The sequence below is a fragment of the Streptopelia decaocto genome (genome assembly GCF_964273445.1).
Source record: "Streptopelia decaocto genome assembly, chromosome: 6".
In the NCBI taxonomy this organism is placed as follows: domain Eukaryota; kingdom Metazoa; phylum Chordata; class Aves; order Columbiformes; family Columbidae; genus Streptopelia; species Streptopelia decaocto.
In genome coordinates this window covers 7,552,678-7,569,012 of record NC_138660.1, presented here as the reverse complement: position 1 = coordinate 7,569,012, position 16,335 = coordinate 7,552,678, and the positions used below count along the sequence as shown (strand labels likewise).

Genomic DNA, 16,335 nt, shown 5'->3' with positions numbered 1-16,335 from the left:
TCAGGGCTGTTAACGGGTGTCTTTTCTCTTTGCAGTGTGCATGTACAGAGAGCCATCGCTGCATGAAATTGGAGAAAAACAAGGACGCTCAAGAAAAAGTTCAGGGACACCAACCATGAATGGAGGCAAAGTTGTTAACCAAGACTCGACATAGCTGACAAATACCCTCCCTCCTTTCAACTCCTCCCCTCCCACCCACCACCCACCCCACCTGGCAAAACCACACTGAGACGACAACAACTGAGCAAGGCAGGACCTACCGGTAGTGGCTAGGAGTCCGAACTCCAGAATCTTTCTTTGTGTAGGACGAAGAAATTGAATCCCAGATCCTGCCTGTTGCAACGTTTTAAAAAACAAAAAACAACAACAACAAAAAAGTGAAGAAAAAAAATGTTTTAAATCAGGACTCCATTAACATTTTCAAAAGCAAACTGTTTGCTCTGATCAAAGAGGGAAAAAATTTCATCTCTGCATAATAATAATAATAATAAGTACTAATAAATATAATAATAATAACAATAAAGATGTTACCTTTAAAAATAAAACAAAGCTTTTGGAAAATTGAACTTAGCATATGATGTGCGAGAAACACAGGGGAAACGCAGCCTGGGACTGTGCTTGCCATCTTATACTTTCCCCTCACATTCACACCACTGTTTTTTCCATCCCTGCTTCCCTGGGGATGGATGGGATTTTTTACAAAGCAGGAAAGGTAGGGGTGGATTATGTCTCTGTTTGCTCTGCTATCAATAAAATATGGCCTGTCCGAATTAGGAGTCTGGCAGTTATAGGCAACAAACTAGCTACTCTGTATTCAGCTTTTGCCATCTCCATCCAAACACTGTGTAGTTATTTGTTGCTAGTGTCAGTGTGTGAGTATGTTTGACCCAAGTCGGGCATTTTATGCCTTTTTATCACAATTATTTATATTTATGGGCTTATTTTACTGTATTAGTTGCCAGGGGAATTTTGGAAATGGGTTTTCAGGTCTCACAGGATGAAGTAATCATATTTATTAGGGGAGAGTTAGAAGATAAAGGGAAGGAGGGATAGCTGCTTGCTTTAAAATACAGAACAGAGCAAGAAACACTGCTAAAATTCTTGCTGTCAGATGGAAATGACAAGGCATGTGGTATGTGAGGGGGTGGCAGGGATTTCAGTCATGGAAAGAGGGGTGTGGGGAGGGAGCAGGTGGGGTGTGCAGGGGAGGGGGCAGCTACAGGGCATGTGGGTGGTTGTGCATGTCCAGCTGTGCCAGGGCAAGGAGATGCTGCTGGTTCCTTCTAGCAGCTGGGCTCTCCCTAAGTGTTATGGCTCCCCACACATTTCATTTTACACATTTCAAAGCCAATATCAAACAACTCCAAAGCCTTGCCACTGCCAAAGCTGTTATGGGCTGAGAACCCCTGAGGTGCTGCAGAAACCTGGGAATGGCTTTGGGGTCTTTGTCTTGCAGGTGCTGGAGAAACACTTTGGAGGTAACAAATTCACGGACAGGGAAAGGCAAGGAAGAGGGCAATGGGGTGTGGGATGCTCAGCCATGAGCCCACCTGCACCAACTAGGGCATTTGGGATTTGCAGTTTCTCCCTGTCCAGCTCTTCCTTTACTTGTAGCCCGGGGCTCAGTGATGAGCCACGCACCCTTGCTGTGATAGAATCATTTTGGTTGGAAAGGATCGAGTCCAACTGTTACCACTGCCCAGTCTGCCTTTAAACTATGTCCCTAATAACCTCACATATGTGTCTTTTAAACACCCGCAGGAATGGTGACTCAACAGGGAGATAAGGGCAGATGCCCTTCTCTGCCCATACACATTAACTTCAGTTTTTCACCTCTTCAGGCAACCCAGGCCTACAGGCGGGACCAGCAAACCATAGAGGTGATATGGTGGTGGTTAGAAAAAACAGGCACTGTGAGGTGAAAAGCAAAATGAATAAGCCAATGTCCAAGGGCATGGAGAGGGGTGAGTGGGACAGAAATGCTCATTATACAAGGGGAAACAGCCTAAAGCCTTGCTGCTACAAACCCACATGGGAGTGTTTGAGTCATTCATAAATTGTAGGCATACACAAAATATCAAATAGTACCTTAAATCTTAAGGCTTCGTTGCTGTTGTGGCTGCAGGAGGTGAGGAGTGCCTGGGCTGGCTGTGATGCTCCCTGCTGACCACGGCGGCGCCAGCCCCATGGCACACGCTGGCACTGATGTGTGGCAGGGATTGGTGAGCAGCTCCATACAGGCACAGAGGGAGCAGGGAAAGCTAAGGAGAGAGCCAGATTTCAAGGTTATGGAAAACTCCCAGGATCAGCATGAAGAACTGAATTTCAAGTATAGCCTTTTGTGTTTTGAAAAGCTGAAACCTTGAAATAAAGAGACTCTTAACCATGGCTCTGCCACCTAAGTGCTGCACTTAACAGGCAGTCCCTCCATGCTATAGGGACACAGAGGCCACCAACACCTGTGTGCCAACAGCACAGACCAACGAGGTTTATCTGGGGCTCCCAGTCATGCTGGGAGTCAAGAGACTCCTGCACTCCTCCGATCCCCTAGTCCCACAACAGTATGGCAAGATCACTAATTCATATTCAGATCAGGAACATTCCCCACACTCCATCTGATAGAATCCATTACCTACATTTCAGCTCCCTCACAAACTAGAGGGCACCCCAAATTAAGGGGTGCAGGGGGGCTGCTTACTTACCGGAGAGATTACATTCAAAGAAGTAGAGCTTCAAGACCAACACGTTGAGCTAGCAGGTCTCTGAGCTAACCAAGCCACCAACATACCAGCACGACAAGCACACCATACTGTGCCAGCAAGTTACGCCACAAGAAATCAGCACTGGCATGTGACAATGTGCTATAAAGCGAAGCTGGCACTCAACAAAGCAATTCATGAAAGTTGTCTGTCAACAGCATTTTTTTGTTTGTGCTCAGGATCTGGCTGACAGAGCTCCACACAATCCTTCAAGCTGTCACGGGCCTCACTTCACACCTTCACATCTTAAACTGCACTGATCATGCACCATGAGCGTCACCGTACCAGAAAGACATCATTGCCACACTCCGAGCAAAGCTGAAACAAGTGGTGGTGTAAGCTCCTCAGGCTGATTAGAGCCAGCAGGAAACAAAGTGTGCCATCCTTCCTGGTTTCATGCCAGCAAAGCTGCGGCATACACGCATGGTAAAAATAAAAAAAATGGCTTTTTGAAGACTACAATTCCTAAAAAAGAAATAATAACATTCTGAATTATCATTAGTTACAGCAAATAAAACGTATGCTAATGGACATACACTAAAATACACGACTTTTAACATGGGGAGGATGTTGGCCCCAGAGCATGTCCAATGCTAGACCTCTATTAACTGTGTCATAGCTTAGCTCTGGCCCTTGATGGCAGGGATTTGTGTGCCACTTTGCATCAAGATGGGAGGAAAAAAAAAAAAAAAAGACAAGAAAAGAAAAGAAAAAAGTGTGTGTCTTTAGGACTAGATTCCTCTCCCAAAACTGCAACAAAATCTTTAGTCGCTGCTATGAGATGACCCACTGCAAGCACCTATGAGTAAAATAAAAATAACACCACTGCGCTTCCTCAGTGAGGAAGAGAGGTTTCCATGGCATTCAACTCTTCCCTCTCCCACCACTAATGTTTTAGCCTTCAGGGTAACTGAAAGCTGTTTTCATGGAGTAGAAGGCAGCAAGGCTTACATCCTCCACACCAGCACAGAGCAGACTGCTCTGCTTTGAGTGGTAAGCAACAATCCTGCCATCAACCAATTTCCCCATGTTCTACCTAGGCACCTTGATCAAATACCAGAAAAAACACAACCCCATAGCCAGGCTGATACGTTGTTAGCATCACATTTAAGTATATCAACATCTCAAACCTTCGTGGCCACAAAGTTAAAGCTGAGTAACTACCATTTCAGGAGAGAGCATTTCTTTTTGTGATACTTGCGTAACTGCTGCATGCAGAGAGTTGGACATCTTCCCAGCCTGCTTCCCTCTTGGACTTCAGGCACCTTCTCCTTGGCAAAGGAGGTCTCAGTCAGCATGGCTCCAGGACTCATTTCACCAGTTCAAACACTACAGGTTGTTGTTATGGTGCAAGGAGCTCACACAGGCTCCAGAGTATTCCCAGCTGAGGCAACTGGAGGATCAGTGCAGAAAGATTTGATCTTTTGTGGGCTTCTGGAAAAGACAAGAACTCTGGTCAAACAGCTGGTTGGAAAAAGAAAAGCAGCAGTGTGTTTTATTCAAACCACACTCTGGTGCAGGGATTGGGATAATTCATCTTTGGGAAATACCATTAATATTTATTGAGCAATACAAATGGATCCGGGCACGGTCGCTCGCTCTCTCAAAAAAAAAAAAAAAAAAGACGTTATCAATTATTACCAAAAAAAAAAAGTGTCTGGGTATGGGATCTGAGGAGAAGCAGAGGATAACCCTCCCAAGAGTCTATTAAGAATGGGTTATATATTGTTCCATTTTCCATGCTCATTACAATCACTGCCCCAATAATAGCTGCATGCTGTGCCTTTTTCTATTCTAGTACAATTTTCCCCGTGGGAACTAAGTATATCAGCTTAAATACTGAGCAGAGCTAGTAGAAGAAGGCAATACGCTTCTGCTGTGCTAACCTTGCGTGTAATCTGCATCTTAGGTAGTTGGTTACTATCCTTCTTTCCCATTGCTTGATACAAAAATGAAGGGGCAGCACAGGGAAAGAGGAAGATATTGGTTAGACAGTCAAATTAAATGACATTGTGAAGGTCCAAGTATGTCAGACTTAATGTCTTTCGGAAATTAAGGCTGTGGTGAATTTCAGTTCCTTGAGCTCTGAGCAAAATTGCAAGAAGAAAAGCAATCAATGGCTCCATCTTGGCATCAGTCCCTAAACTAGGACTTTGGTGACGTTTAAGTGTCTATATCCAGCTCCTGACTTGGGTCCTGCATGCAGCGATGCTTTTCTTTCTCAGGGGTCAAAGTTTCCCTGGGAGGTTGTCCTTGCTGAGTCCTTGGGGCATCCTAGTCCAAACAAGGCAGAGCAGTTTCTGTTTGGGCAGCAGTGGGATCCCAAGCCAAGTACCCTGCTGGGGCTTTCAGCTGATGGCCCAACCCAGAGGGGCTCCTCACAGGGTCATCTCCAAAACATCACACATCTCTTCCAGACATGCCAGAAAAGACAAGAAAACAAGGTTCAATGTCCTGGACAATTCTGCTTCCAAAGACCTGATGTGTGCAGACCCCATGGCAAGAACCCAAAATCTGAGGCACAGAGGTGTCAGCCCTCCTGTTTTGCTGTCCCTTGTCTGCGCCCAGGGTGCTCCAACCACCAGCAGCCAGCCCTGCTGCAGGGATGTCATAAGGATCGCAGCATTTTGGCCTATAAAATGGTCTGATCAAATGATAACGGGACCCTGCAGAGGCAAAGAGATTCCGATCTGACTGTGCCTTGGAGGAGTGACTTAGTACTGTGACTCCGACACTGCATCTTATTAATTTTATTTTCCAACTTATTGCACAAGCTGGCAAATGAAATAGTTCCACTCAATTCACCATTAAACAAACAGGCAAGCCAGTACATAGAGCACAAGTTTTGCTTGACATTAACTCAATTTGAAGATCAAAAAGAGGTGTGTTTTACTTCGCACTATCTTCATTTTTAATTTTCACTATTTTCTATGCTTCCTGCTATCAGACAGAACAGAAAGCACAACTAATAGGGAGAAACACACTGGAAAAACATTGATTTCTGGTGTGGAAACAGGAACCATTATCTAACGAAAAGATGGATGCTCTGGTGATTCCCAGCTCAGTGATACCTCTACAAAAATTCCTCTGGGCTCTAGATGCATAGTTTTCATGTGAGTATGTAATGAGCTTTCACAAGGTCACGTTTAGAACACTGCAATGCTTGCTCTTCACCAGCAAGTTCAAGCGATTCTCCCAACAGGGTCAAAGGGCTGCAAGGTAGGACATAAATCTGAATTCAAATTGTGCAGTCAGGGTGTGTAATCAAATCTTCCCAGGGAAAGCTCACCACGCGGACTCAGAGACCTAAATTTGCCATGGTCTAGTTCAAATTCACCATTTTTTGATTCCCCTTTCATATTTTTCACTATAAAACCAAACCCAACTTCTAAATCCTGCACTCGCCTTTCTTTTCCTGAATCTGCAAATACAAAAACTAGACTAGTTCTGAATCTTATTCCATCTGTAGGATTGACTGGGCCTTTTATAAAGTGGTAGCGTTTTAAACAAGAAAACGTTAAGTATCGGCTATATCTGATTGCCAAGGAGCACCATAACCTAACTGTAGACATGCTCAAACTTTGGAGTCCACATCCATGTATAAATTTAACTTCAACTGTTGCAGCTAGAGCCTATCTATTATTAATTCAGTAAAACCATTTTCCTGTTAAGAAATATGTTCTTTGGGAGAAGCTTCTGCAAACACATCAGCAGGTGGTGGCTTCAGAGAGAGACTAAATTGATGCAGTCCTGGGAGTGAAAGCTGGGGGTACTTCAAATACAATCTCATCAATGAAGTGAAATATTTCCAAAGGCAGTATGAGCTGGTTCCAGGTGAAGGCTTTACTTTTTCTTTGTAAAGCATTTGTCTGTTCTTACAGATCACCAGAAATAGATTTTAAGGCATGGTAGGCTGTACTAAAACAACTGGAATAAAACCAACAAAACAAAACCCAACCAACCAACCAAGCCCCACCAGCTTCATACTGCTACCCATCTGGACTTTGCTTTGTTTTGGAAACTTTAAAGAGTTGAGAATTGAACTCACCCTCAGGGCAACTCCAGTGAAATCAATATGCAACCCTGGGAATTAATCTGGCCCAAGCCTCATTTTCTCTTTAACTGCAGGAGCCAAGGTCATTTTCCCATCTGGATTTTGCAGATGCTTCTGCACATACTGATGAGTTATACCTTTTATCAAACCATGACCATCATTTTCAGGGCTAGAAAATTATTACACAGTGTCAGGGAATCACAGGAAATAACAGAGATTCTTGGTGGTAAAATACAGACCTTATATTTGTTATGTGCCACTTCTCCTGTCCCCCGAAGCCATATGCAATATCTTTCCACAGAGCAGGGGACTTTGTCTCCAAAATATCTCCCTTAATGCCAGATGATACCACTCATCCTCTGTCTTAACTTAAGGGAAGCTCCTCTTTTCTGCATCTGTAGGATTTTATCTAATGGTGTGACCAGCATTTTTTTTGCTGGTTGAAGGACTGAGAAGGACAAACCACAAGTGTAACTCTTCTTTTTGAGGGAGAGTCTGTCTATCTATCGATGCCTATAGCCTTGTTCTCCTCTTATCTCCTCAGTAATATCCCTTGTAACAGTACACGTGATGTCTGGATGGATCTGACCCTGCAGACACCTCTGATAACAGCAGATGGGCCCAAAAATGAGGCTGCAGACATCCTCTCCTTAGTAAGGTGGTCTACGACAGACACACTAGCCAAAGATCCACCTGATACATCCAGCAGTACCTAGCACCATTAGGGCAAAGAAGTCATGCAATTCAAACACAGCAGTGATTTTAAGTCTGTATATTGGAGAGAAAGGGTCTTCAAAAACAGTTCCTGCCTGGAAGCAGACTGTACAAGGCTATCTTGTGTAGCCTTTTTACCCTAGGCTTAGGATGAACAAGTCACCCCCTCAGTCTATAGACTGGGGTGCTAAAACACACAGATGTCAGCTACAAAGCAGTAACACTGGGAAATTTGTGGTTTGTGATATTTTAATATCCTGAGCAGGGGATTATTTGTTGTTTAGTGTGCTTTAAAATGTTCTCCTTCTGTACAATTGATAGCTTTACTGCTCCTGGACAGAATAACAAACAGCTGTGCTGTTAAAATAAAAGAGATCCTCTGGATCATCTCAGGGCAGCATCTTGACAGTCTTAGAAACATGGTGACTTGTGGAAAGGGTGACTGGTTGTGGGACAGATTTGCCAGCTGGTACCAGTACCTGCAGCTGCTTAGAGTTCATGAAAGAAGACCTCATCACAGATTATTAAAAACAGAAAGGACCATTGTAAATCATAGTCTTAACCCTTGTGTAACAGGGACTAGTGACTTAGGACCAGAAATCATAGATGAGCTTGGCCAGAGGTACCCAGCTGGGTGATGGAAATGCTGCTCTGGTTCGCTGGTATTTCACAAACCAATGCTGTATTTCCATGATGCAGCAGAGAGTTCATCCAGCGTCTGGAGACCAGGTAATCAAATTTGATACATATTTATTTCTTGATTGTTTATTCAATAAGGATCATCTCAAAAACCCACTAGAGGCAGTGAGATACTCCTGTTGACTGCAGCAGTCTGAATCAGACCTGAAGCGTTCAGAGTTTTAATTTGCACAACTGGAATTTGGTACTGATGCTTCCAAAGGTCTGTATCAAGCTATGAGCTCCCTTTGGAGTAATGTGTTCATCACACATCTACACTTGCCTGAGGGTAACTTCTTATAACCTTTCTCAGAACAGCTATGAACCAGGATCACCTACTAACCTCCTTCCATGCAAAAAAGTTTTTTTGGCCCAGGCTGACAAGGATGGCAGAAAAGATGGAACTGCAGCTCAAGAGAGCTGGGAACAGTTGAGGCAGAGCTGTATAAAGGTCTCCAGATAACTTTGTGTGAAGTTTCAGCTAATGTTGCCCGATTCCTCTTCTCTGTTTCCCCTTCAAGACAGGACAGTGCAGGCACTCCTTCCTCCCTTTCTCCTGCACGCCCATTTCCATCTGCCAATACCTGGACATTGTCTTTTGCTGCAGTTGCTGGTGTCCCTGCAGTGCACAACAGAGCAGAGAAACAGCTCATATTGGTGAATTCTGGGGTAAAATCTTTCTGGGTGCAGCTCCACACAAACCAAATAAAGACGTGAACCCTGTAGCTGGCAACCCTTGCTATGTGTAAAAGCACCAAAGGGAATGATCTCTCAATGTCTGGACATGTCAGATGTCAGGAGCCAGGACTGGTTATAGTCTATGTTGACCACTTTATAATGAAGATCTTTTGCCCAGTCTATAGGAGACTGAAAATCTGGGTAATATTTTTTTTGGTATAACAGCATTCTTCCAGTGAGAAGAAATACACTCTCTGATTTGTATTCCTCTGACTCAAAATCATTCATTTTAAATGACTGTTTGTTCTGCTAATTTAGAATCTGAGCAGGCATGGAAACAATTTATTTTTGTTTGTGAAAGGAGCTGAGCTTGAGTTTGCTAAGCACATATATGCTTTGTTGCTTTGGGATGCAATGCAACTCCCCTACTAGAATAAGATTTCTTCAGTGGCAGGAGCTCCATAGTAAGCTCCATGATGATACCATCATCACCTGTCCCTCACCTTCCCTGGGCTTCTGAGCAGATCCAGTGACAGCTGGGTTGGTATGGCTTGCCTCCAAAGAACAGCTCTACACACCCTTTACAGAAGGTGTGAGGGTGGGATTTGGCCCTACAGCTCACCCACAGCACCTGAGAGCACCCAATGAGCTGACAGGCTGTGACTAAAAACATATGGCCATGGTCCCCTCACTGCCACAACACATGGAGCAGTGCAGTATCATGTGCCCTAAATTCATTGACCAGATGCAGTGGCCCAGGAGCAGAGATTGCCTTGTCCTCTCCCTCCCTGACAGTCACACTCCTTGTGGGCCCCATCAGCTACTGAGACATAATATTTTTCGCTCACCCCTCCTCAAACCGAAGCATCAGTTGGTGTCCAGTCAGAGGCTTCCTGCTGCAGGCTGCTCCTCATGGGTTCAAGGTCTGTGATGAAGCTGGAGGCTCTTTGCAGCATTTCTCCCACCTTCCACCTTCCTGATTAACCTGCCTGAGGAAGGTAGATTGAACATCAGATCTGTTGCACCTCACTTTGTCTCCTCTACAAGAGTAATTGTCTAACACCCATTGTACTTAACATTGTTGAGATGGCCAAAGTGACTTTCACACCCATCCCTACATGATGCAACACAGACTGATGTTCACACAGGAGCCCAGTCTGACTTGGACCTTCTATCTGAACTCCTCTTTAACTCTCCCACTTGTCTCCAAATTCCAATGCAATGGAAAAGTCATTGTACATCTCACAGCCTCACTAGAAATTTAAAGTCTCACTGCTGGAAACATGGAAACCCTTTCAAAAAGCCTGCTCATGTCAATACAGATAAAATAGGATTTTGACATCTCTAACTATGTTACTATCCCAGTAAATAAATGATCAGCATTCACTTTTAATTACTTTTATTATACTTGTGCCTGCCTCACAGCAAATTTCTCGACAGAGAGTTCTGATTGTCTGTTAAGTCTATTTTCCCTAATGTCTAAGAAAAACCCATTTTTTTGAAAAATGGTCCTTATTATTTGAAGCAGAAAAGTAATTCGTATTGAACAAAAGCTGGATAATATTGTCTTGCATGATATGCTGAGCAATGACTTGGACTACAGCAATGTTACATGAAGTGAGGATTTGTTTAAATAGCTTTCATTCTGGTTTGCCACTAAACCTCAGTAATAGTACATTAAATACGTGTATTTCAGTACCCCAGCGCAGACATTTTGTTCTGTAACTCAGAATGTTTCATCTTACCGCTCTGAGGGTTCTTGCCAGTTGGCAGCTTTGCTCGCATGCTAAATTGCTAAATTTTTAGCATTTACCCACTTATCTAGTTCGACACAGCGTGCTTGCATGAGGCAGAGGGATTGGGCCTGGGAATAGGGGCCCTGCACTTTCAGCGTTGTAGACACTTAAATTGGCACTCTGTAGTCAGACAGCACAACAGCGGGACCCTTGTAATTAAACTGATAAAAAGCAAAATATGTTAGAAGCTGGATAAATTGAAACCATAGCCACCTAACAGCAGAACGATTTGCAAGAGAGACTGCACTGTCAGGAAGAGTCACAGGCAAAGCCTGCCTGATTTACTGCAGACAGCTCATGCCCTTTGAAAGCAAATAGCGAATTCACTCCATATCTTCGCAGCAGCCACCCACGGGTTTGAAGTCAGATTTGGTTGAAAAACAGCAAAGTGTTTGTCCCCATATCTTGGATTCAGCTAAACTGATGTGGCAAGTAGCTGGTGCCAAAATGGGGCTGGGGCTGTCCCTCGTGCTCACGCCACCTGTTATCTGAGCCCAGCTCAGAGCTAGTCCAAAGAACTGAACCTAAAGAAAATGACTTGGTGGTTTAGCCCTTCAAGATACTCACCCCAGGGGCAGCCAAGAGCCAGTGGTGGCACAAGGGGCAGGGGGGGAGCACATTGCTGACAATGACAGCTGGCAGCAGGTCCACTGCTGGGGAGAGCAGGTAGCCCTTCGTCATCTTATCCATACTGTCAAGCCATGTCCTCAGCATCTGCTGTCCCCACTGCAGACAGAACAGTCAGATCAGGAGACTGTGGAAGATTTCTAGCCACCGTCAGATTAATGAGAGACTCACAGTCCTAGGTTGGCTTTTGCTCTGAATCAGAGACTTTCTATGTTGACTGTTATCAGAAATGAGAATTAACAACAACCCATGAACAGAAGCATGTTAAAGTTATGCAGCTACTATGAATACACCGAGGCAGGGTTATCGTGCCACAGATGGCTGCCCTGACTATTTCTAGCACTGTTGCTAACTAACTGTATCAGGGACAGCCAGGATCACAGCAGACCCTGAGATCTCCCAGCCATGTGTCCACAGGTAGTCTGCATGACAGCAGCCTGCTGACAGCCTGCCTGGTCTTCATGACAGCAAATAAACTGCCTAAACTTCCTAGCAGCATTGTGTCAAAGCTGCCAGCTGTTCTCAGCTCTGTTCTGGATGCACCAGGGAGCCTGTTCCAACCACGTCTGTCCTGCCAGCTTGGTGTCAGAGCAGGGAGCAAGTCTGGTTTGGAGAGTGGCCCTGTGTGAAAGCAGCACAGACTCAGCTGTCTTCCCAGGGAAGAAAACTGGCTTCTAGAGCACTTTGCATAAATAAATAAATATTTTAATTAAAAAGTGAGGGAGGCTTATGGACAAAATTTCACATTTTGTAGTATTTCATAGAGGTCTAGTCTGCTTCGGACTGAAACTACAGCCCACTTCACACAGTCCCCAGGGGTTTCAGGGCAGCTATGATTTCATTCTCTAAATTACACTGCTAAAAGCACTAGCTTATGAAAAGTGAACAACTTCTAAGAAATGGGCTGGAGTCAGGACTGGCCTTCTTTATCACTGTTTTCCCAGGGCTTTTAGTGCCAGTGGCAGGTGGCTAGCTAGTAGTGAAAAACATCCACAGTAGCAGCAGAGTCCCAAGGGCTGCTTGAGGCAAAATCTCTGACCCATCTCCTAGGATAGCCCTGTCTGGGGTGCACAGTAACATCTCAGTAAGACTGCCCATAAGAAGCTTTACAGGGAAGGAGTTGAACTGCACCATTTCTACTGAGCTCTTTACCTTTGTGATAATCCAGAATAATGAGTTTTAAAGGACTAGTTATCCTCTATGCAAAACAGTCTTACAATTTCTCCCCATAGTAAATAACAGCATATTAACAACGTCAAAGGAAATAGCACCGTCGCAAGCATCTGAGCTGTTCTAGGGAAAAAAAAAAAAGCAGCATTGCTAACAGATCTGCTGTTCTGAACCTGCCCAACCTACAAGGATTTGAATACCGGAATAAACACCACCTAGTTCTGGGGTTCTGCTTCCACCAGCAGCCCCAAGTCCTCCTGTGCTCACTCTCCACTCTTCTCTCCCCTGGGGAGTGACTGGGTCTAGTACCCGCTGCTGCCTTGGCTCCGTCCCCAGACTTCCCTCTGCTTCATGATGCTGTGCAGCTCAGATTCTTTCCCTGAGCCTCAGTCTTCCCATCTGCAACAGAATACTGAACCATTAGGTTCTCTTTGAAATCTTCAGGAAAGCAATGCAACAGTGAAGAAAGGGAAGGAATTGGACTATCCAAACTGCTGCTCTATAAACAATGGCCTGAGCTCAAGACACAATGTGAATTGGGCTCCAGCTACCTCCAGCTCCGGTTTTGGAAGCAAATGCCCTCATTGCTGAAAATGTGCAAATCTAAATCGCCTTCTTCCTGCACTCCTGGCTGTTTTTTGATGGTGCCTGTGAAAATTACCATTCTGTCATTTGAAAACAAAAGTGCTTAGCTGGCAAGAAAGACTCCATAAAGAAGGCAATAGAAGCTGCCACATCTGTACTTTCTGAACACCATCTGTCTCCCAAGTTTAGTCTGAAAGAAAGCAAATCCCTTTCAGTTCTCTTGCTATATATCAGTAAAATGCTTAGCAGTGACACTTGGAGAATGAATGAACACATTTCAATTAGACAAAAGCATCATAAACCACCAGCTCAGTAAATAAAAACCTGGAGGTTAACATTTGTAGAGATTAAGCAAGCTGTTAAGTAAAGTTTACCATGGCATGTTTGAGTTTTTGTAATACATAGTTATATATACATCGCATCCAAAACAGGCTCCTTAATTTACTTTTCAGACTGTTCCTTTTTGTTTTAAGCATATATGACTGCCTTACAAGAGTTACCTGAGATCCAGAAACTGCTAAGGAGCTGTAGACACCTGCAGAAACAGGTGTATCAGTTTTGGTAGAAAAAGGAAGAATGGCAGAGCAATGAAGAGGGAAAGCAGAATCACAGAATGGTTTGGGTTAGAAAAGTCCTTTAAAGATCTAACAGGAAAATCTTATCTTTTGCTTAAGGGGCTGGTGACAAATGCTGGAAACAGAAGGCAACTGCTGCAAGTGTGCTAGTTACCATTCAGAAAGATGTAGTTGTCAGGTCAGGTGGAACTGAATGCTGGAATAACACCTTGCTGAGAGCCCTGAAGTATAACCATCACCACTGATTTCCAAGACTCTGCAACTACTATGGTTATGAAGTTGTAACTTCCTGCTTTCCCCTCCGTAAATCTCAAAATAGCCTCACAGATACTTGGTCCTGGAAGGAAGGAGTGACAACTGTATCCTCTGCAAGCCTGAGCTAAGAGGAAGATCCACTGTTTCTTGGCTGGTTTTGCAGACAGCCTTTGCATCAGTGTAAACCTGGGCAGGCTTCAGCTTTTTCTGATCTCAGATAAATGTTTTTGATTAAGATAAACCAGTGCAAATACTTAAGAAAGGCTGGTCCTGCAGCATTCTCCTGGGTTAACAGGTCCCTGTGCGCACAGGCAGATCTCACAGTGCATTTCAGAGGAGCAGCATCCTCTGCCTCCTCCAAGAAGCGGCTGCTCAGAGCTGCCACACTGTGACGCCCTGATGACTTTATGAACAAGGATTGGAAATGAATTTATTCAAAGCCGTTCGTGAATCTTCAGCATGAAAGTCACCGGCACATTCACATTGCAGTGAATTGGGCCTCAAAACCAGCAAAGAACATTGGTTCCATCTTATACATGGGGAAACGAGTCTCCGACAAAGACAATCTGTGACAATGTACCTTCCACTGCCCTCCAGTCACAACTGGACCAGATTCGCCTGGTGCAAGTACTCCAAAGAGCTGTTGAAATCTGCTGACTGCCAGAATGTCCCTGTATTACAACACCCTTGCTCCCGTGCTGCCGGTTCTCCTTCCTTTTTGATTCTTCCCCCTCCTTCAGCATCATGTCCCCCCTCCCATAAAACTGAGAGATTATCTCAATTATTCCAGTTGTTGTGCTGCACCACACTGAACACAATCAAAGCTAACAAAGCACGTTTCCCTGGCTCCATTGTTATCTGCACTGAAAGCTGGAGATCCTAAATGAACAGTGCTTAAGCTGATGTCATATTCAAGGGAGTTTGGCAGGGGATGACAGGGGGGAAAAAAAAAGAAATAAGGCTGTGGATTTTACACAGCTGGGTTTTTTGTTATCATTAAAAAACTCCAGAGAAGTTTTGATAGAATGGGATAGGATGAAGCTGTGATTCTGAGGGTGTACCAGTCTTGATATCTTTTTGGAATGCAGCCTTCTTAGACAAATACCCACAGGAATACCGTTGATGATGAATGCAGATTTACCTGGGACTGTTGTCATACAAGGTCCTGGGTAGCCCTGCAAATTCATTCGCTTATGCTGACACAGGCAAGATGCAGTCTTCCACTTTAAACACCATGATTAACACAGTGGCATCTTCATGGCACCCATCTGAAACAAAATGAAAAGAGAATGAAAGACTGTAAAGTAGAGCCCACATTATACACACTTTCAGCTCACTTCCCTAGGCAGAGAACTTGAGACTCAACAGCACCAGGGTGGATGATAAGTAAGGACTAAAGCCTTAGGTGAAAACAAGTCCATCTGCTTACTCTGCTCCGCCCAAACTTGCAGCAGTCAGTGCACAAACAAGTGAGAAAGAAGAATGGAAATAGCTTGCCCAACAGCTGGTAGAGAGGAGTCTGCCTCTGCCAGTGGCTTACACTTATGTGGTCCCAGTACATTTCTACCTCTTCAGCTGCTAAATCTCAGTACAAAGAAGGTGAGGATACACCACATGCCCATGAAATGGCACTCCCCTACCGTGGTTGTTTATTCAGGTGCTAATGGGATCCACTTCACACCAGCTAAAAGCAGCTCTTTAAGTGAGACATTCAAAGTCTGGCACCTTGGGGACCCTAAAGCCATCTCCAACGAGTAAGAGAGTAACAACTTCTAAAACACAAATGATCAAACTCTTCCCATCATGCCCCCACTCTTACAGGCTTCTATGGCGTTTAGTCCTCTTTAAAAATTAATAGTGACATTCCCAGATCCTCTCCCAGATGCTGAAAAGGCCACTATCATTGCAAGTTTTCATGTGATGACCTTTCAGCAGGCTGAGAAACATTTCTTAGCTTCTCAGACTGTGAACCACAGCAAACTCTTCTCCATTATCACCTTCTAGTATTGTACCCAGTGATGCATGTTGCAGGGGCATTCAGAGCTTCATGGAAAACACGGAATAATCTCCTAAAATCTGTTGCGTACAATGAAAGAAGGGACCCTCTGTGTGTCGTAGAGCTATGGCATGCAACTGAAGAGGCCAATCTCGATCTCACACAGAGCAGCATTAAACACATATAGAGCAAGTTTTGTGAAAAATTCCTATACCCCTCTGTCAGACACCATGCGAAGGTGATACCCACATGCACACACACAAAGCTGTCTAACACCTGGTACCTGAAGTGTTAATACAGCACAGCAGAACCTAGGTAATCTCTGAAATGAGGACAGTGCTCCAAGAACGAATTGATCCAGGGTTGCCCTTCAGTTCCCAGTTGCTGACAGACAGCAAATTGATCACACTGTGGTTTGAATTTCTCTCCTGACAATTCAGGCAGGCGA

The 16,335-nt window shown here is 44.3% G+C and overlaps 1 protein-coding gene across 3 annotated transcripts in view; it reads left to right on the top strand.

Annotated features, from left to right (window-relative positions):
• FGF12 (fibroblast growth factor 12) overlaps positions 1 to 220 on the top strand; it is a 216,506-nt gene extending 216,286 nt beyond the window's left edge. For all 3 annotated transcript variants that reach the window (XM_082056004.1, XM_082056003.1, XM_082056002.1), the window contains one exon: positions 36 to 220. In XM_082056004.1, the coding sequence (XP_081912130.1) occupies positions 36 to 154 (119 nt within the window). In that variant the 3' untranslated portion in view covers positions 155 to 220. The remainder of the gene's footprint in view (positions 1 to 35) is intronic.
• Positions 221 to 16,335: the final 16,115 nt, after the last annotated feature.